The sequence below is a fragment of the Schistocerca nitens genome, chromosome 9, assembly GCF_023898315.1.
Source record: "Schistocerca nitens isolate TAMUIC-IGC-003100 chromosome 9, iqSchNite1.1, whole genome shotgun sequence".
In the NCBI taxonomy this organism is placed as follows: domain Eukaryota; kingdom Metazoa; phylum Arthropoda; class Insecta; order Orthoptera; family Acrididae; genus Schistocerca; species Schistocerca nitens.
Genome location: NC_064622.1, coordinates 23209396 through 23231451, shown reverse-complemented (window position 1 = coordinate 23231451; position 22056 = coordinate 23209396). Strand labels below are relative to the sequence as shown.

At 37.8% G+C, this 22056-nt stretch overlaps 1 protein-coding gene across 1 annotated transcript in view; it reads right to left on the bottom strand.

The window, feature by feature from the left end:
* Positions 1–940: 940 nt before the first annotated feature.
* The window catches only part of LOC126204448 (GTPase-activating protein CdGAPr), an 837561-nt gene continuing 816445 nt past the window's right edge, over positions 941–22056 (bottom strand). Inside the window, exons 18-20 of the mRNA XM_049938835.1 lie at positions 12347–12810; positions 3458–3907; positions 941–2136 (exon numbers count right to left, since the gene is read on the bottom strand). Of these exons, the coding sequence (XP_049794792.1) occupies positions 3473–3907; positions 12347–12810 (899 nt within the window). The 3' untranslated portion in view covers positions 941–2136; positions 3458–3472. The remainder of the gene's footprint in view (positions 2137–3457; positions 3908–12346; positions 12811–22056) is intronic.

The window sequence follows — 22056 nt, the reverse complement described above, 5'->3', positions numbered from 1 at the left end:
GTCCTCTGAACCTTACAGTGTCAGTGCTGAACAGTACATTTTCTTGTTCAGATCTTATGTACAGCAACCTGAAATAAAATACTGATGCAATAATAATTTACTATAATTATATCCCACTGCAATTATTAACAAAGCGACCATTCGGTTGCTGAAAATATATTTTTGCAGTATGAGGTTTTGAATCTTTCATTAGCATGATGAATGTCATTGGAGTAGCATCTGAATTTTGTGTGTGTGTGTGTGTGTGTGTGTGTGTGTGTGTGTGTGTGTGTTTTATTACTTCCAAAGTCGAGACTGATCTAACATGTTTGCCTTTTATGTTTCAAACAGCAGATATGCCAAGAACAATATAAATGTTCTTAAAGCTTCTAACTTATTGCAACAAGACTGTTCAAAACTTTTACAATGAAAATTTCACAAGCAGGTAGCATGTAGCATAGTGTTACGACATTATGTTTATCTTGCTTAGGAACAGGAAAAATGTATCTTTTACCATTAACATTCTACATGTATAAGCAACCAACTTGCATTCATATATTATATACATATACCGAAAAAGATGTTTACATTGCACGTGTTTGTAAAAAGTACAGATATAAATATACATTAATGACAACAACAATACATCTAACAGTGTGGAATCTCATGATGGTTAACAAATAATAATCAGCTGATAAAACACATTTTTTATGGAAGATCCTGACAAGGAAAAACTACTTACATGGGCAATCAAATGTTATGGTCCCTTTGCATATAATTTCTTGAATGAAGAATGTACTGAGTAAATACTTTGAAGTATATCTATGATCATTTCATGTTGCTTTATTACTACCAGACTCCTCTTAAAAATACAAATGCCTTGTAGTGTACGATATACTTGTAGCATGTACTGCTCAGTGAAAACACAAGTTTCTTTACAGAAATTCGTTTTGAGAAGATGTAGAGGAACAAGTGTCAAGATTTATTTCATCAACAAAAACTGAATTTTTCACAGTATTCTCATACATGAAAGAGACATAAATTTATCGATAGCTATTTCAGAAATTGCATATGCTTATGTGAATATTATTACAAAAATAGCCTTGAAAATAGTGATTTGCAGATGGTACACTGATGATCAGCAACATCCCCAATATTATAATGGTACAATCCTGTCCCATTGTTGCCACTGTGTCACTATTGATGTGTTGTCATGTGTGTCCATACATTAGCCCAACAGCCAAACTGGAGTACAACAGTTTTTTTCAGAGATGATAAGAAAGTTCAAAGCATGTCTTTACTCAGCATTTGTCAATAGTTAGATGAATTTTATTTCATCCATTCCACTGGAATGACACCATTATGAAACATTATCTCTTTCTCTCCTAAGTGAAACACTCTACATAATACTGAGCTTGGTAAAAATGATAATTACCAACTGGAGTGAACATAACACTATTAAAGTGTTTAATATGTTAACTATCAAGTAGAAAACAGTAACAAATATATTTGAAATGTAACAAGACATATATGAAATACAAATACAATTTTCAATAATTATTTAAAAAAAAATAAAAATGATAAAAGAAAGGGTGAAGTTGAGCTAACTAATCAAAGGTAAACAAAAGTTCTACATAACTCATACAGAGAACATCTGTACAAAGATAATTTTTCAGGAGGAGTGTACTACAAATCATATGTCAGTGTCTTAAACAGAAATGAATATTTCCTGGCAATACGGATATTAAGTCCAGCATTATATCCTCAAATCTCAGCCAGTTCTGAGTTTTTGCTATAACTTATTTCTCTTCATAACATCAGTGAGGTCCAGTAAATGCAGTAAAAATTGTTACAGCAAATGAAAAATACCCTGTGTTACACAGAACACAACACAGCATCCATTACAAACAATTAACAATGTAAAAATATATTTATAAATAAATAAATATTGTCCAGAAAGCAGTCTGTTAAACAGCAGATCTTTAATGATCCTTATGCCTCTCCGTAAGCAAAAGCTAAAACTGCAGCTACTTGTTTTTCTGTTGCCAGTTTTGCAACTGTCTTGAAACATTATAAATGCAATATATCACAGATGTACAGTTCCAGAAACTGTCTGGTTTGAGGAAACTTCACTCCACCAATCAGGTCCCTCGATAGCTGCAAAAATACAAATATCTGCTATAAGTAAGTATAGCAAATATTCCAACATGTACAGGGTACTCACCAATAATACACATGTCATCAAACAGATATGGCAATTATAAAATTATGAGACAAAATTGCTGGTTAGTATTCTCTGAGCAAAGAACTCAAGTTCCCAAAGCCAGGATAGTTTCTTGTCCTTACATGTGTGTGTCTATCCGCAATGCTAAGAATTTCACCTGTTGCTGGTAAGTACTGGCTGACAATTCTGTCTCATATTTTCATAGTCTTTTAAAATGAATTTTCCTTTTGATATAAATGGTATAAATGCATCATTTAAGTTGTTAAGATATGAATAAATCTAAATATTTAAGGTGTTTACAAAACTACATCAAGGAATGACAAATCACTACTACTGTCATAATAAAGTGGAACATCAGATAAAAATTCGAATTGCAGTGGATTAGCAACAATCTTTTTATCATCTTAGCAACATGAGAATTAATGAGAAAATTCACAACATTTTGCATTCTTTAAGTTTTTGAAGTGAGAATTCTTTCCTAGCTATTATCAATAGTCAGTTTACTGACTCAGGGAAAAATTAAAATGTAGAGAGACACCAATAATAGATTTACAATACATTAAAAAAGTCTAACATATGTAAAGGGCATTCTTCAAACACAGACAAAAATCCTGCAACAACAAAATAAATCAAAAGCTAAAGAGACACTTAAGAAAAGAAATAGGTTCCTCAGAGACAGGGTGTTGAATATTATTTAAAAAAAGTGGAACTTTTAGAATGCTAAAATTTTTGTACCACCTGTCAGCTCTGGCTCAGACATGAGAAGAAGACATCAAGAAGGACAAAAAGATGCAAAATAATTCAAAATTGTGAGAAGCAGTATCTAGTCATGATAAAGCAGAAAATAATTCCAGCTTTGAATCATCACATAATAGGGTCGTGCAAATTACTTCCCCTGAGAGTAGACATCAACAAACTGACAAGACAGGAGAAAGTAATGTGTATACTGTGTACACATCACCATCTAAAACTGCCAAGTAACAATGAAATCTGATGTGAAGCATCAAGTTTGATGATGACCAAAGGATTAATATTTACAAAGACAAAATCATCTTATCCTCACAGTATATCACGTGATAAGAATAGCAAAAGAGTGAACTGATGATTAACTGTATGGATGGGATGTTGCTGGACAAAGATTATTATTATTACATTTTTATTACTATTACTACTACTACTACTACTACTACTACTATCATTAATTTTGTTATGAGTAAGATGTTAACGACTACTTTGATGAAATAAATAACATACCTCACTTGAACAGTGCTACACAGAAGACACATAAGTTTTTGCAGCCACTGTGGTCGGCTGTGATGGTGGTGTAGATGTTGAGCCAGACATATCTCGAGTCTCAAATAGTGCAGCCATATCACGAATACATCCAGGACCTTGCTGAGGTGCTGATGACCTTCGTAGTGAACCTGTCCGCAATTCTTCCTCTGTTCTGTCCGTGTATCTAGCTCTTCCTGGACGTGTTCTTGTCACAACACTATCTTCTTCACATATCCGCCTTTCACGTGCTACATCAGTTAATACTTTCTCTGTTATTTTCGTGCTATCATTACTTTTCTGATCATCAGACACTCTTCTGATTTCTCTATCCCTTGACAAATTAGGGCTTCTTTCAGGTTCTCCAGCAAATGATTCATGTAGTCTGGCACTCAGAACACTGGCTTGATCACTGTTGCCTTCAGGAGGCTGCTGCAAAATGCAATGTAAAGGAATGTTAAGCCATAAAAGGTAGAAAATTTCACAAAAATTTATGTACTATATTAATAATTTACAATCAGAAAACTAGTTGCAGAAGGCATAGAAAACTAAAAGCCTTCCTCTTTTATTATACAGCTGTATTGCCTGGGGCCATAACTTAAAAAGCACAATTTAGTTAGTTCCCATAGTAGTAGTTTCCATAACAGTGCTGGTGGTGGCTGTGGTACTGGTAAAAGTAGCTACAGCAGCAGAAACTTTGGGTAAAAAATATTGCTTCCATAACAGAAAATTCAGATAAATTTATTTTTCATAATTATATAATTTTTGTAAAAAAAAATGGTACATGTAGTCTACTTTCTTATGATTATTAAAATCTTCCTTGTAGACCTGAGCATGATTAGCTGTTAGACAGAAAATCATTAACAGGCTAGCAATTTAAAGATTTTTTCATTAATCAGGTAAAAATTCAAGCTTCTATTGCATAGGAGACATCAGAGAGAGAGAGAGAGGACAAAAATCATAATTTTTAAAATGAGGTGTTTTATCATCTGGAAATGAGAGGAAATATGAGACTGTTCATGGATCAAGTGTTAAAAATCGTTAAAAATCCAGGACTTCATGGAAGGGAAACCAACATAAGAGGCTCATTTATCTTTAACTGATAGTTACTTAGTTATTTAATTACATGTCCTGTGGATGATTTTTCATGTTGCATTGTAATGATGTGGAATGAGTCATTTTACATTCACATTGCAATTTCTACATACATTTTTGTTCTGTACAAGTAAATATGTACTGCTTAAGGTGGCGGTGACTTTTGATGTTTTAGATGGTGTATAAGATGAAACATATTATATCTTGACCATGTAATTGTTGCCTCAACTGTATTGATGTACTTGTGGATTCACTGGTGGATTTCAGTGCTACAGCACAATGATGATCTGTCAAAAGCACATAATTTTGATATAATTTGTCATAGTTAAATATCAAATAATAACATTTCCAGATATGATATTTACACGGTATATACTGATTTGGAGAGATGGCTGCCCTGGTTGACACTGTAACCTACTTGTCAGTGACATAAGCTGTGAAGAGAAAGGTACCAAGTTTGCCCACCTCCTTCCAATTTTTTTTCATCTTTTGTTTTCTAAAAGATTCTGGGTCTTTTTTCTTAATTTAACAGATGAATGACATGCATTAGTCAATGTTATTTATTATAAATGATGCATTTGCTGCAATTCTTGTTGCAAATGCCAAAGTCTGGTATGTTATTCCAGTGGTCATAACTCTCTAACATAACTGTTAGTCTATGTCAGAAGGAAAACACAAGTTACATGCTGGAAGTTTTGGTTATTATGAAACTTCTTGTAGAAGGTACACTGCTCAAAAAAAGGTTTGGAATTCTATTGCAAAATGTAGTCTACGATACTAGAGGTCTCACTGATCCTTGTCCAGTTGGAGCCCATATACGGGACGGTGTTTACAACTGGTATGCTTTGTGGCCATTTCCCAGTACAGTAAACGAACTGCTGCCACAGCAGCACATCGTGATTAATCCAGTATCAACGACAGGTTCATTTAGTTTGTGTTCAGGACTGCAGCAACATGCCATGTAGAGGCATACAGCACTTTGACAGAGTCAGGATTGTGGCTTTACTTTCAGCAAGTCATACACAATAAGATTTTGCCGGTAAGTTACATGTCACTCAAAGTGGTATGTCTAAGGTGTGGAGAAAGTACAGATAGACTGGTAATGTGGATGAAATGAAATGTCCTGTGGCTAGGGCCTCCCATCGGGTAGACAAGTCGCCTGGTGCAATCTTTTGAGTTGACGCCATTTCGGTGACTTGGGTGTCGATGAGGATGATATGATGGTGATGAGGACAACACAACATCCAGTCCCTGAGTGGAGAAAATCTCCGACCGACTGTGGAGTAAATCTCTGACCCAGCCGGGAACCGAACCCAGGCCCCTTTGCACGGCATTCCATCACGCTGACCACACAGCTATCGGGGCGGACAATGTGAATGATAAACCTCATATGACAACACAAATGCACGATCATTTGCTCCAACTGTCGGCTTAGAGACACCCAATATCAGCCGCCAGAAATTTTGGAAATGACTTCTCGCAGGCAACAGGGATTCATATGTCAGACCAAACAGTGTGTAGAACATTGCATCATGGTGGTCTTCATTCCATAATACTGAAATTTTTCACAGAGTCACAGAACCGGTGCAATAGAATGACCTAGGCTCTTGTACATCAACATTGGACCGTTGCAGAATGGAGTAATGTCACGTTTACTGTTGAGACCAGGACTGGTTTGCTACTAGACGCTAGACATGTTAGGGTTTGGAGAAGCGCTAGATGACACCAGGAACACCAATATGTTCAGGAAGTCCAACCATTTGCAGGTGGAAGTATAATATTCTGGGCAGTAATAATGATGGGACTGCAGATCCCTCTAATTACCATCTATGGCAATTAGATTGGCCCCCAATACCTCTAAGAGGTCCTACAAATGACTGAAAATCCCTGCAGACATGAAGTCGGAGGCAACTTAATACTATTCGATGACAAAGTCTCGGTGCCTTCAAAGATGCAACGTCAACCAACTACACTGCACAGCACAGCCCCAGACGTTAATGCAATTGAGTATGCAAGGAGCCTGTTTAAGGAGGCTGTTGCACACCGTCCGAATCCACCTGACAATTTTCAAGACCTCACTGATGCTGCCATTGGGAGCAGGACCTCATACCTAAAGATAAACTTGATGGTCTCATCTAGAACATGCCTTGCACAGTGTAACAGGACATTGGTGTGCAGGGATGATGTACTCACTAATAAAGACTGATAATCATCATGATGAGATAAAGATTTTCAATTTTTGTTTTGTTTTTAAAATGTACATTTAGGAGAGAGCCTGCTGTGTTTTGTAATGAGTTTTTTGTAAGTAACTGAAATCATTGTTGTTTTCAGAAGGAATTATATTTATTTTGTTGATAAGGTATTGTACAAACCTCAGTGGCTGTACTAGAAAAAGTCGTTGTAGTAAACTCTACGATATTCCAAACATTTGTTGATGTGTACATACCTATATCTTAATTTTGTGGACTGCCTCATGTTTGCATCTTATCAGTAAATATCTTTTTCAGTGATGATGAACAACTTCAAAAAAATCTCCTCTTCCATTGAAATTAAATTACACAACAAATCTCAATTTTGAAATCTATGTGAAGAAGTACATTATTCAAAGTGATGTTAGTTAATGTGACAATGGGAAAGTGGATGTGAAGCTTGTGCAAACAGACATTAGACACCGCAGTTTAACTATATTCAATTTTGAAACTGAAAATGGGATGCACATTTAATTGAGTTAATGAATAACTTCTACTAGTATGTATTTCAGATTGTTGTACAGCATTATTTGCTGTTAAAGCCCTACGAGTCAATCTTCTTAACAATACACTAGTTTATTTTTTTGCATTCTAAAATTTTTGCATTACAACTAACTAGCTCTAAAAGGATATCAGTTTCAAATTTAAAAAAATTAGGCCTCCTTCCTCATTCGCCTTAGTGCAGTAACATTACCCACTTTACGATAACAAACTGAGAAGCCATGCATAGGTACTACAGACAGTGATTACCACTATCTTTGCACATACAATGGGTGCTTTTCTCTGTAACAAGGAGTTAACTGCAGTCAAATTTTTGGTTAGCATTTTAGTAACCAGCATTTAACATTGGTGCAGCGCAGAGACAACTTAATCGCAATTAAGCTTTAACCATGAATGCAGGACCCCCAGTTATGTTGCTTTTCAATTATGTAGGTGCAGTCAGCCATTGGTGACAATGGAGGTGATTCCAGCTGGACTTAAGTGCTGACTAAATACATTTCAGCATACAATTCAGTGTAAGTTATGATTGGATACACTTTGCAATTTGCATTACTCAGCCCTTACATTAAGAGGCATCTCAATTTACTGAAACTGCAAGTTGTTTGTTTCCAATGTGTGTCCCAGAGGGTTAAACCTTCAATATCAGGTGTATTGATCTCTTTTAATAATGCGTGTGTCAGAGATGCTGAGTAACAGAAAGGCACTACAGAAAGACTGTCGGAAAATTAGCTTTTGGCCAACAAGGCCTTTGTCAAAAGTAGACAACATACATACATGCACACACTCGTGCAAATGCAACTCACATACACACGACCACAGTCTCTGGCAGCTAGAGTCAGAATGCGAGGGCATGACAACCGACAAGCTGTCTGTCCACATAAATGGCCACCAACAAACTGTGGCTAAGGAACAACTGACCACCCTGTTGCTGAGCACGCCGCCCAACACAACGTCTTTCATTTCAATGACTGCTTCACAGCCTGTGCCATCTGGATCCTTCCCACCAACACCAGCTTTTCTGAACTGTGCAGGTGGGAACTCTCCCTGAAATATATCCTACGTCCCTGTAGTCCTCCTGGCCTCAACCTTCGTTAGTCATTGTCCTTATCCATCTAGCCCCTTCCACATTGCCATTTCAGCACTACAAAGCCCTCTATTCCACCAATTCACTCAGTCTTCTTACTTCTCTCCTTTTCCGCCCTGCCCCCTTCTTTCCCCCACCCTCTGTCTAACCTCCTGACTGCACCTAGCTGCCCCATTCTCCACCTCGTCCCTGCACTCTCCCAGCAGCACTTTACCATCCCCCACCCCTACCCTGAGATCCCTTCCCCTCCCCGCCCCAGCCTCCTCCTTACCCCCACCTGGTTGCCTCTCCCTTAACGCCCTGCTGCCTGCAGTCTGGCTCTAGTTACCAGAGACTGTTGTCATGTGTGCACGAGTTGCATTTGTGTGAGTGTGTGCATTTGTGTATGTTTTCTACTTTTGACAAAGGCCTCGTTGGCTGAAAGCTAACTTTGCGACAGTCTTTTTGTTGTGTCTTTCTGTGACTCAGCATCTCCGCTATACAGTGAGTAGCAACTATCCTTTTAATTATATTGTTACATTCCATCCTGGATTTTCCATTGTTTAATAATGCATGTGTGTATTACATGTATGTCCTTTGCATAACCTGAGGCAATGCCTGGTAGCAGAAGACAAAAGTGTTACCTTATTAGAAGGTTCAAAGTTATGGGAAGGTTTCTGATTGCATAGGTTAATATACCATAAATGAAAACTCCTTTCAGTGATCACAGGCTCCATTTTCTGTTTTGTTTACATAACATATATTACTGTTCACATAAGCAATAAAAATTTTTCAAGTAACTTTGAATCCTGTACTAAAATAGCTCACCCCCCCCCCCCCCCCCAATCCCTCCACTAGGCAGTGCCACAGGTTATCCAAAAGTTGTACATGTAATATATACTTTAATTACTACCATAAATCTGACCAATAATGGAGGTTTAACTCTCCAAAACACAATGGAAATAAAAATAAAATGTGATTGATTACAGTAAACTGTAGTTTCAATTTTTATTTTATAACATTCACTGCAAAGCATTACCTAAAATGTTCACATTTAAAATTAAGAGCCTTTCCCAGATGCCTGTACAGGGTATCATTTCTGTTTTACAAAGACACTGTTATTAATAACAGTTTGGTTTTGGTGTAAAAATTTGGTCTCTTCCCATAGTAAATAACCAGTGATGAACACAAACATTCTCATGACAGATTTTCAAATGTTGAGGATATCTTTTTTCAGAGGTTATATGAATGAATTGACTGTTGTCTGCAAGTAATGGAAAGAGCAAAGATCACCATTCACTGTATTGTTGCTAAGCTTTCAGCCAATGTCCTTCCTTAGAGGTGCCTCACCAACAAAAAAACAACAATGCAGGAAAAGACAGATTGCTACTTACAACAAAAAAAGACACATTAAGTTGCAGACAAGAACAATTAAAAGACACTTACGAAAAACTTTCGGCTACAGCCTTCATCAGCAAAAGGGAAACACACACACACACACACACACACACACACACACACACACACACGGCTATAGATTCCTGGTACTGCAGGCTCCTGTCGGTACTTGCATTCCACCCAGGACTTCCCAGTATCAGCTTAACTGTTGTCTGCTTAATAAGCACATGGCAACTGTTTCAACTACAGTTTGCTTGAGATTCGTGGATTGAAATCCTGAATTTCCCTAAACCAATTTTGTTGTATGTGAGAGCAAGTTTTACTTTACTAGTTTTCATAGCACAAAATGGTCTTTTTATTTTTTTAATTTTTTTATAGTTGTAGCTCCATTCATTTAGTGATTATTCCTAGTTCAGCTATAATTAACAGTTTTATCAAGAATTCTGTAAGTTGTAAGGTCAACAATGTTCACCATCATGGTAGCAAACATGACAAGATTATGGACAGCTCAGCATTGTTCATACTTCATGTGAATGAAACGGTAATAGGTTCAGAAGAAAAAGAAGAGCTAAACACACCCACATAATGGGCCTTGGAAAATGATCTACAAATTCAAAATAAACCACTAGAAGTGGTCTTACTGATCATGAAGACATCAGAATTCAGGTGCTCTCTCCAAATGCCATGCCCTACAAAAGCACACAGCAAATACTCGTAGAAAACACAACTCTATCTGGAACGACTTCTACTCAACCAATGCCAGAATGATGGAAGTGTGAAAACAGACAAATTACAAACTTGACATGTAGTATCATGATGTGAAACACATGGTTCTCCTCAAAAGTTCTGGCAAAATGAGATGCCGTCAGCCAAATGAAGACTGGACCAATGAACCCTGCATGATAATGCAAAAACTGCATAAAAACATGAATGGCAACAATAAAACTAGGACCAAATAATGTAATGCCATTATAAAGCACATTGGGGTCATTTTCATTAATACAATTAGCCACTTCATGACACGCTACATTATTGTGCAACAACCTCCAGTAAATGAAAAATCCTTCAAGAACACACTTTGAACTGTCAGTGGCACTTATCAGTATCAATGGGATGTAGATGTGTACTTTGAGAACAACTATTTATCACGTTTCAAATAGGATGTTATTTACTGTTTTTTAGGCATGGTGCTGTGGTGAAATTGGCAAAGTATTAATTTTTGGCTTTTGGTTCTTTTTGACCAATTTAAATGCATATTCACTGCTGATCAACAAATGTCAATGACACACAATATTCCATAAATCCCTGTGAATATTCCTGCACAATGAAGGCAGTCTACTGCATTTTTTGATGGGTGCTTATGTTTTTTTTATTTTTGAAACCTCATCTGTGCACTAGATTTTTCTGTGGCAATTTTTTACCTCTGAAAGGCCCACTTTCTGTGTGTCTCTCTTTGTTGGAGTATACAAGGTAAGACATCTGGCTTTTATTATTCTAGATCACATTCCATGTCTTCTGCTTAAAAAATTGTTTTTATAAATATTTTTTATCAAAACACATTTGAGATGGCAACCGAGTCTCAATCACGCAAGTGAGACTAGGGTGCTGTCTCAAAAGGGTTATTAACATTATGACAAAATGAATCATTCACAAGAACAGAAACCTGTCATCATTATTGTCAGAAGCATTTAAAAATACTGCCACCTTATGCTTCTCCAATAGTCTAAAGATATCACTGTTCATGGAATTGTCCTCAGAATGATTAAAACATTCATTCACACAGTGATCCAGATCTTCGTTAGCACTAGGAACATCTGAATAATCATTGTCAGAAAGCTCCAATAGTATTTCAGATTCATTCATTTCTTTCCATTTTCTGAAGATGTCCACCTCTAAAAGCACAAAGAACTTAAAGACAAAAATAGTAAATGCTAAGGAAGCTAAAAGTAGATAAAGGCAATCAAGTTTGATACATTGACTACTGGTGTAAACATCCAAATAGACAAAGTAGTTAAAATACACCACATCATCTGCATCTACAGACAGTGTGTAGAAAACACAAGTTATCCCAAGATCCATCCATAATAGATGGAGTGTGAAACACAAGTAAACCCAGAATCATCGGCAATGTGTTAACATGTCTTCAGTTCCGAAGCACAGCTCAGGTCCAGTGCTTTCTCTCTCTCCTTTAAAGTATTCCAGAGTTGAATCATTCAGAAGTCTTTTCTCTCAGGAACTATCCACGTACATACCTATATAGGAAAGAATATATTCACATGCTTCCTGCCATCCAACATCTAGCACTTGTTGCATTAGCTCCACACAGGCAACCATGAACCTCTCCAGCTGTACAATATGTCATGCTTCACAAGGCTGCACATGTAGCTTAAGAGAGAGTTGTAATTGATTGATAGCTTTCTCTATGTGACACTCTGAAATGTGGATCTCCAAATTATTTTAATGAAGAATACAGTGTACAATGATGAGCTGGAGAAAAAAACTATCTGTATTATTTCTTTAATACAAGGGTGTGCAATAAGATAAAAAGTGATATAAGTCGGTTACCTCATTTGTTCCACCAGCAGTACGACCCGCTCGTCTCTTCAACCGCTGCAGCATCTCATCACGCTCCCCTCGAAAGCTTTCCGAGCGATATTTTTCACGTAAGAACATCCGTCGCTCTTGTTTGTAGCGTTCGATACGTTCTCGCCTTTGTGGATCGTCATCCTCGGGCAGAGGCAGAGGAAGAGGATGAGCAGGAGCCTGTGATGTTGCAGATGCCATGCCAGATGGTCTCAGTGTGGAATCCACATTAACATCAGGTGATGTCGTTGCACGCACCAGAACCGAAGATGGGAATCTTCCCCCATCTAATGACGAACTGAGGGAACCTGAAGAAAGCTGGCGGCGAGCGCGAGCCTCTCTCGCCCGCACGCAGGGTGGGAGTGGCTGAGAAGGCGCCGACGCGTCACTCGGTCTCGCAGGCAGGGAGCGAACAGGACGGCGACATCGAGCCTGTCCTCCTGTAGCTGTAGATGGCCAAATATTTCTAATGTATTTTCTTGGAGTATTTATGACAACAAGTAAAAATATTACACGGATAATTTAAAGAAAGTGATACTGCAATGAAAGTAGTATGTGAAGTGTAAAATGAAGCTCTTGTATACTTTTTCAACTAGATACGAGCTTAACTATATCGAAAGTCTGTATCAAAAGTTGTTTTCACTCTACACATTGGATGCTGTAAAATCATGTTGACTATCCTCCTATATTCCAGCCTCAATACCTCCCCTCGATATTTCTAGGAAGTTCGATGCCTTCACCTTCCTAGCCACTTTTTCTTTACCACTGTAAACCCTGAATGAACACTAATACCACTTCCCCGCCCTTCCATTGTTTGAATCCTCACAGGCTTATGTCATTCCATTCCCCAACTCCTCTTGTGTTAGTATCTTCATCACAATAGACCACCTTATTGATTTATATGATATTGAAAATGTGTTTGTGTATGTTTACATTTAACTTTTTCTTTCTGTAAATAAGGGTATGTATTCAAAGTTAGGATTGTTCCTTATGTGACTGTTATTACTCGTAACTGAGGGAATGAAAGAGCTTAGTAGCAGGAATGGGAGAGGTAGAGGCAAATGCTAAGAACCAGTGAAGCACTTTACCATTACAACCTGTTTAGGAGATACTTACAGAAATCCTTCCCATTCACCTTATAACCCTTGCCAAAGACAGTGTTATTGATGTTATTTTTATTCCATGTGGCTATCAATACCCATCATTCATCTGCAGGTGAATAATCGCCTATTTTCAATTTTTTTTTTTAACACCAGGAAGTTTACTCATGCATAAAGCAACCTTCAGCAGATTTTAATATCCTTTGAGACCACATATTGTCTATAAAGAAACCTGCTTGCAAAATACTTTTGCAACCTAACTTGTGACGTTTCTTGATCATGTGGCATGCCTACCAAACTGAATTATCAAAAGATGTGTTCAGAGAAGGAAAGCGCAGATGGGCCTGTTCACATAACAGGTAGGGTAGGTGGTTAGTGTTTAACGTCCCATCGACCACGAGGTCATTAGAGACGGAGCGCAAGCTCGGGTTAGGGAAGGATTGGGAAGGAAATCGGCTGTGCCCTTTCAAAGGAACCATCCCGGCATTTGCCTGAAACGATTTAGGGAAATCACAGAAAACCTAAATCAGGATGGTTGGAGACAGGATTGTACCGTTGTCTTCCAGAATGCGAGTCCAGGGCGCTAACCACTGCACCACCTCACTCGGTGTTCACATAACAGTAATACATAAAGTTAAAATATACAAATTGACAGTTGACTGAAGAAGAACACTGCATTAAGCATTTACGCTTCATTATCACACATTCTACTCTTACAAAGAAACTTCCATTAAATTGTAAGTTGTGTTTTAAGAGTAGTCAGAAAACAGTGCCTCCCACTTTTTGTTATCAAACTAGTAAAATGATACCTGACCACCATTTTCTCTTGTACACCTTCTTTTGTATCTTTCAGCAGTGACAGAAGACACTGCTGCTTCATTTAAGAATATGGCTGGTACTGAAGCACATAGTTTAAGCATTGTTTAGCAATACAATTCTTTCCCACAAAGACGTAACACACAAATTGCAGACATTGACATCAGCAGAATTGTTATAAGGCCATCATGTTGTTGTTGTTGTGGTCTTCAGTCCTGAGACTGGTTTGATGCAGCTCTCCATGCTACTCTATCCTGTGCAAGCTTCTTCATCTCCCAGTACCTACTGCAACCTACATCCTTCTGAATCTGCTTAGTGTATTCATCTCTTGGTCTCCCTCTACGATTTTTACCCTCCACGCTGCCCTCCGATACTAAATTGGTGATCCCTTGATGCCTCAAAACATGTCCTACCAACCGATCCCTTCTTCTAGTCAAGTTGTGCCACAAACTTCTCTTCTCCCCAATCCTATTCAATACCTCCTCATTAGATACGTGATCTACCCACCTTATCTTCAGCATTCTTCTGTAGCACCACATTTCGAAAGCTTCTATTCTCTTCTTGTCCATACTAGTTATCGTCCATGTTTCACTTCCATACATGGCTACACTCCATACAAATACTTTCAGAAACGAATTCCTGACACTTAAATCTATACTCGATGTTAACAAATTTCTCTTCTTCAGAAACGATTTCCTTGCCATTGCCAATCTACATTTTATATCCTCTCTACTTCGACCATCATCAGTTATTTTACTCCCTAAATAGCAAAACTCCTTTACTACTTTAAGTGTCTCATTTCCTAATCTAATTCCCTCAGCATCACCCGATTTAATATGACTACATTCCATTATCCTCGTTTTGGTTTTGTTGGTGTTCATCTTATATCCTCCTTTCAAGACACTGTCCATTCCGTTCAACTGCTCTTCCAAGTCCTTTGCTGTCTCTGACAGAATTACAATGTCATCGGCGAACCTCAAAGTTTTTACTTCTTCTCCATGAATTTTAATACCTACTCCGAATTTTTCTTTTGTTTCCTTTACTGCTTGCTCAATATACAGATTGAATAACATCGGGGAGAGGCTACAACCCTGTCTCACCCCTTTCCCAACCACTGCTTCCCTTTCATGCCCCTCGACTCTTATAACTGCCATCTGGTTTCTGTACAAATTGTAAATAGCCTTTCGCTCCCTGTATTTTACCCCTGCCACCTTCAGAATGTGAAAGAGAGTATTCCAATCAACATTGTCAAAAGCTTTCTCTAAGTCTACAAATGCCAGAAACGTAGGTTTGCCTTTTCTTAATCTTTCTTCTAAGATAAGTCGTAAGGTTAGTATTGCCTCATGTGTTCCAACATTTCTACGGAATCCAAACTGATCTTCCCCGAGGTCGGCTTCTACCAGTTTTTCCATTCGTCTGTAAAGAATTCGCGTTAGTATTTTGCAGCTGTGACTTATTAAACTGATAGTTCGGTAATTTTCACATCTGTCAACACCTGCTTTCTTTGGGATTGGAATTATTATATTCTTCTTGAAGTCTGGGGGTATTTCACCTGTCTCATACATCTTGCTCACCAGATGGTAGAGTTTTGTCAGGACTGGCTCTCCCAAGGTCGTCAGTAGTTCTAATGGAATGTTGTCTACTCCCGGGGCCTTGTTTCGACTCAGGTCTTTCACTGCTCTGTCAAACTCTTCACGCAGTATCGTATCTCCCATTTCATCTTCATCTACATCCTCTTCCATTTCCATAATATTGTCCTCAAGTACATCGCCCTTGTATAAACCCTCTATATACTCCTTCCACCTTTCTGCCTTCCCTTCTTTGCTTAGAACTGGGTTGCCATCTGAGCTCTTGATGTTCATACAAGTGGTTCTCTTCTCTCCAAAGGTCTCTTTAATTTTCCTGTAGGCAGTATCTATCTTACCCCTAGTGAGACAAGCCTCTACATCCTTACATTTGTCCTCTAGCCATTCCTGCTTAGCCATTTTGCACTTCCTGTCGATCTCATTTTTGAGACGTTTGTATTCCTTTTTGCCTGCTTCATTTACTGCATTTTTATATTTTCTCCTTTCATCAATTAAATTCAATATTTCTTCTGTTACCCAAGGATTTCTATTAGTCCTCGTCTTTTTACCTACTTGATCGTCTGCTGCTTTCACTACTTCATCCCTCAGAGCTACCCATTCTTCTTCTACTGTATTTCTTTCCCCCATTCTTGTCAATTGTTCCCTTATGCTCTCTCTGAAACTCTCTACAACCTCTCGTTCTTTCAGTTTATCCAGGTCCCATCTCCTTAAATTCCCACCTTTTTGCAGTTTCTTCAGTTTCAATCTGCAGTTCATAACCAAGAGATTGTGGTCAGAATCCATATCTGCCCCTGGAAATGTCTTACAATTTAAAACCTGGTTCCTAAATCTCTGTCTTACCATTATATAATCTATCTGATACCTTTTAGTATCTCCAGGATTCTTCCAGGTATACAACCTTCTTTTATGATTCTTGAACCAAGTGTTAGCTATGATTAAGTTATGCTCTGTGCAAAATTCTACAAGGCGGCTTCCTCTTTCATTTCTTCCCCCCAAGCCATATTCACCTACTATGTTTCCTTCTCTCCCTTTTCCTACTGACGAATTCCAGTCACCCATGACTATTAAATTTTCGTCTCCCTTCACTACCTGAATAATTTCTTTTATCTCGTCATACATTTCATCAATTTCTTCATCATCTGCAGAGCTAGTTGGCATATAAACTTGTACTACTGTAGTAGGCATGGGCTTTGTGTCTATCTTGGCCACAATAATGCTTTCACTATGCTGTTTGTAGTAGCTAACCCGCACTCCTATTTTTTTTATTCATTATTAAACCTACTCCTGCATTACCTCTATTTGATTTTGTATTTATAACCCTGTAATCACCTGACCAAAAGTCTTGTTCCTCCTGCCACCGAACTTCACTAATTCCCACTATATCTAACTTTAACCTATCCATTTCCCTTTTTAAATTTTCTAACCTACCTGCCCGATTAAGGGATCTGACATTCCACGCTCCGATCCGTAGAACGCCAGTTTTCTTTCTCCTGATAACGACGTCCTCTTGAGTAGTCCCCTCCCGGAGATCCGAATGGGGGACTATTTTACCTCCGGAATATTTTACCCAAGAGGACGCCATCATCATTTAATCATACAGTAAAGCTGCACGTCCTCGGGAAAAATTACGGCTGCAGTTTCCCCTTGCTTTCAGCCGTTCGCAGTACCAGCACAGCAAGGCCGTTTTGGTTAATGTTACAAGGCCAGATCAGTCAATCATCCAGACTGTTGCCCCTGCAACTACTGAAAAGGCTGCTGCCCCTCTTCAGGAACCACATGTTTGTCTGGCCTCTCAACAGATACCCCTCCGTTGTGGTTGCACCTACGGTACGGCCATCTGTATCGCTGAGGCACGCAAGCCTCCCCACCAACGGCAAGGTCCATGGTTCATGGGGGGAAGGCCATCATAACAGCTGTATTCTTAGCCACACACACAGCATTATTAACCAAACAAAAGAGAAAGAATCACAAGACAACCACCTGATACACTGGTGATTCCTGACAACATCCAGTCAGTCAGTCAGTGACTTTATTTATGCTATTTTCTGTACAACAACACACGATTTATGCTCTTTGTTACTCGGTGTCATTGGAAATGTAATGTTGATCCAACCCAATACAGATTCTTAAAAAAAAGTTTGTATATTATAAAGAAATGGTAACCGACAAATTAATATTGGACAATGTGATCTACGTCCTTGAGAGAATCAATGGAATTCTGTTATTCAACTTTTCCAAGAAGGAAATGCTGTCAGTATCAAAGAGAATCTAATCTTTGTTCGAAATGTTGTGAGAGTGAATGTCTGTAGTGATGTTACTGTGCATTTGTCCCTGAGCACAAATGAAATTTAAGTGTTTATATCAAATTTTGACTGAAGTGACCGTTTTACATACTCACTTTCCATAATTTTTGTGCTTCTCACTTAATTACACTCTAAGCCACATGATTTAAAAGACATTCTGATAACAAGGTGGTAAGCCTTGGAGATGCAAAGAAAGGAAAATTATCATTTAATTTCATGCCAATTACGAGATTATTAGAGACAAACCAAAAGTTTAAACTGGACGGGAAGAGGGCACAAAACCACGAGCACTCACAGAAAACCTAAATCTGGAAGCCTGTATAGTGATTTGCGACCCATTTCTCCCAATTGCGAGTCCAAAGCCTTAAACAGTGCACCACCTCTCACTTTGTACTTGTACATATCAGTAGCTCTGCAAGTCATAAAGGTTTAATTAAATCCCTACTAAAGTATCAGTTCACTGCCTTAATGGGTACTAAACATCTAAATGTATTCTGCCTTACGGCAGGTCTTGTCATGGGTTAAAGCATTTTACGAAATTATTCCATTAATTTGTGACTTTTCGTGGTATACAACGTGTTGTTTTCATATTTTCAAGAAAGGTAATAGTTTCTGGCTGTTGCTATGCAGAAACCTGAGAAGCTGATACGTGGGAATGCTGGTTCAACAACGGACAACATTTTACAGAGTGATGGTGTTTACTTTTAGATACAATGCATTCATAAACAATTACTACCACCCCATGCTGTGGCAAAAATAAAGAATATAAAAAAGTGAGCCTTGCTGACCCTAATATTTCCATTGTCTTATAATGTATTGTCTTGTGTGTCTGACATATTTCTTTTGTGTCAGACCTTAACATCAGGAGACAGTGTCCACGTGCTTGTAAGATGATGTTGTTGTTGTTGAGTGAGTATTCTACTTCTGAAGAAAAACTTGTCCAATAGCTAAAACATTTCTAATTTTCTTTTTGATTGTGCCTTTCTGTGATTCATGTGGTAAGTAGCAATCTATCCTTTTTATATGATAGATATTTCTATAACCTACTCAAGAAATGCTCAACTGGGCTGAAGGTTACTGAAATTGAATCACTCTCCTGAAAAAATGAAAGCAGGTGGTTCAAAATTGTTACCGCTGTTTTGGTAGCAGAAAATTCCTCAGTATTGCTTGATAACATTTTGCATTCTTGGTTTAGAGAACTAAAACTAGTGGACTAATACCTAATTATCTAAGAAAGAAGAAAGTTGCTGTAAGTTTTCACTATAATGCTGTTGGTTTTTCCTTCTATTCCTGTAAATTGTTGAGGAAGACCACACATATTTTCTTTGGTGTTTTGGTGGGTATTTTCAATGTGTAGATAAAGATAGCTCAAACAAGTACTGCTTGTCACTCATTTCATGCAATGCTCAGTGTTCACAAAAAATTTCAGTTTGTTCCTCATTACAACCCAAAAATTTTTTGATGTCGAATTTTATGTGCCCATTCAATAGAGTGGTAGCCTATTTCTACATTCAAATTAACAGAGACAGCTAACCCCAAAGAAAATCATGCTTTGGCAGTGACAGAAGTTGTGTCATTGGTGATACCAGTCACCCCAATGTGAGCTTGTACATGAGGTGGGGCAGGTCAGGCAATGAAGACAGGTCTACCGTTATGATGAGTATCAGAGGCCACTGACACTTTCATTTCTAAATCCCAAAGTGTACTACAATACAGTATATATTACAATGTTAGAGCTATTGAAAATGAAACATAATACCATTCTGTGAAAATGTCTTGAAAGTGATACTGCCCCAGGTTGTATTGTATTTACACATTTAGGTTACCAAACATTGACTGACTTGTTCCCTAGGCAGCTCTTGGTGTTCCAAAAATCCATCTATGATGATACATTACACAATCATAAACTTTTTGTTCACACATGTTGAACTTCCAAATCTTCTTCAGTGTACTTTGAAAGCATAAACAATGGGCAGTACTCTCATTTTAACAAATCTGTCCTGTGTCTGAAAGCTATTTACAGCTAAATAATGAATTATAATTTTCAGCCATCTCTTGAAGAACTGTGTAGAATTCACTGTGCTTGTGACACAGTTGACAGTAAACAAATGGCTGTCAACGAGATGTAATACCCAACTACAATATGAGGTTCCTTTCCAAATTCATCATTTGAAAAATATGGGATCATCTTATATTTGTAAATTAAACTATTGCTGCTGAGGTAAACATTTTTACAGTGTTTAATAGATTGACGTAGAGTTTGTCTTACATTTACAGATGAATCTTTGGCTACTGATGTTATGTACAAATTTAGCTTGAATAGTTCTGCAGAGTGGAGTTTACCAAATAATACTTTTGTTCAAATAGGCTCGAGATTTCCTGATGCACAAAAGAACACAATACATATCAATCTTGTTCAAACAATGACATGACATTTGACTTGCAGCACTAATTCAATGGATGGGTATATGAAATACTATGAACTAGACATTATAACAGCACAATGGCCTGATTAAAAATTTAACAGTTTGGTAAAACACTGGAGGAAATAGCATTAAATTCTATCAACTCACACGCTTTTGTTGTCTCTGAACATGTTTGCAATAGATATTCTCATACATGAATGGATACTGTAAACATTATGCTGCTTTTTGTTAGTAAAGGTAACATTCAAATGTGAAAATCTTGTCCTTCAAAAACCATTACATTATTCTGAACCACCCAGGTTAGTATTTTATTTGGTTCTTAGAAACTAATGATTTATGAAGTGCATTGCAACACAAAATTCGGTAGCTGTTCATGTATTACAACACTGGGGCAAAACATTAGCAGCTTTTAATCAACTTTAAAACTAGATGGTAACATTCAGATGAAACGAGAAATAAAATTAATCCAGAATTAAAGTCTAACAAGCAGAACAAATCACATTAAACTGACTACAATTGTTGTTGCAAGAATAAATTATAGTGGAAAGACCCATTGTGGAGTCAGCACCAAGAGACAGCATTAGATCGCGAGGATGGGCAAAAGTTCTACAACTAGACTTAATCTTTATTGTGATCTTTTATTTATGTATTAGTTGCTGTTGTTATACATGTCCTGCACCCTAGAAGATACAACTGTTCGTGTTTCACGGTTGCTCCAGCCTAGCACTATGGAAGGCTTAGAGGGGGAACAGTGACATAAGCTTAGCTGAGAACTATCATGAGTGGGGCGAGGGGCGTGGTGAGTGGGCAGCAAATTTCGTTTTGCTGCCAACCATGGAAATCTGCACTGCTAACTTATGAACTGCTTTTTATGAACATCTACCATTTAAACTGCAGTTTTCCTGAACCCATTTGTACTTAGAATCGAATTGATTTTAAAATTTGCCAAATGTTCAACAATAGCATACATTTCTGCAGGAGATGCTAAAAATCTAGACTGTTGTGGACACTTGGCATGAGGTATGATGCAAATGATTTGGGTGGCGGGGGGGGGGGGGGTGTCAGCTGCTGGTTATACATATCCATTGAGAGAGTGGCGAGCAGACAATAGGTTTTTGTAGTAAAAGATATTGTAACATTCTCACATCAGTATAGAAGTGGAATCTGCTTTGTGTTTTAAAAAAAAAAACCTGTAACATACTCGGGAGAAACAGCCAAATATTTGTGACAACTCCACTGTTAGGACAATGATGATGATGATGATGATGATGATGATGATGACAACGATGACAATGATGATGATAAAAAATAGTGGTACCACATGTGATGGTCTAAACAAAGGATGCAGTGATCAATTTCTTCTGTTGATTTTATTTCTCCTTGTATTATGAAATGGCAACTTACGTGAACAGATACCTCAAGTCCCCAATAAAAGTTTGTAATTTTGATTAGTCACAATAT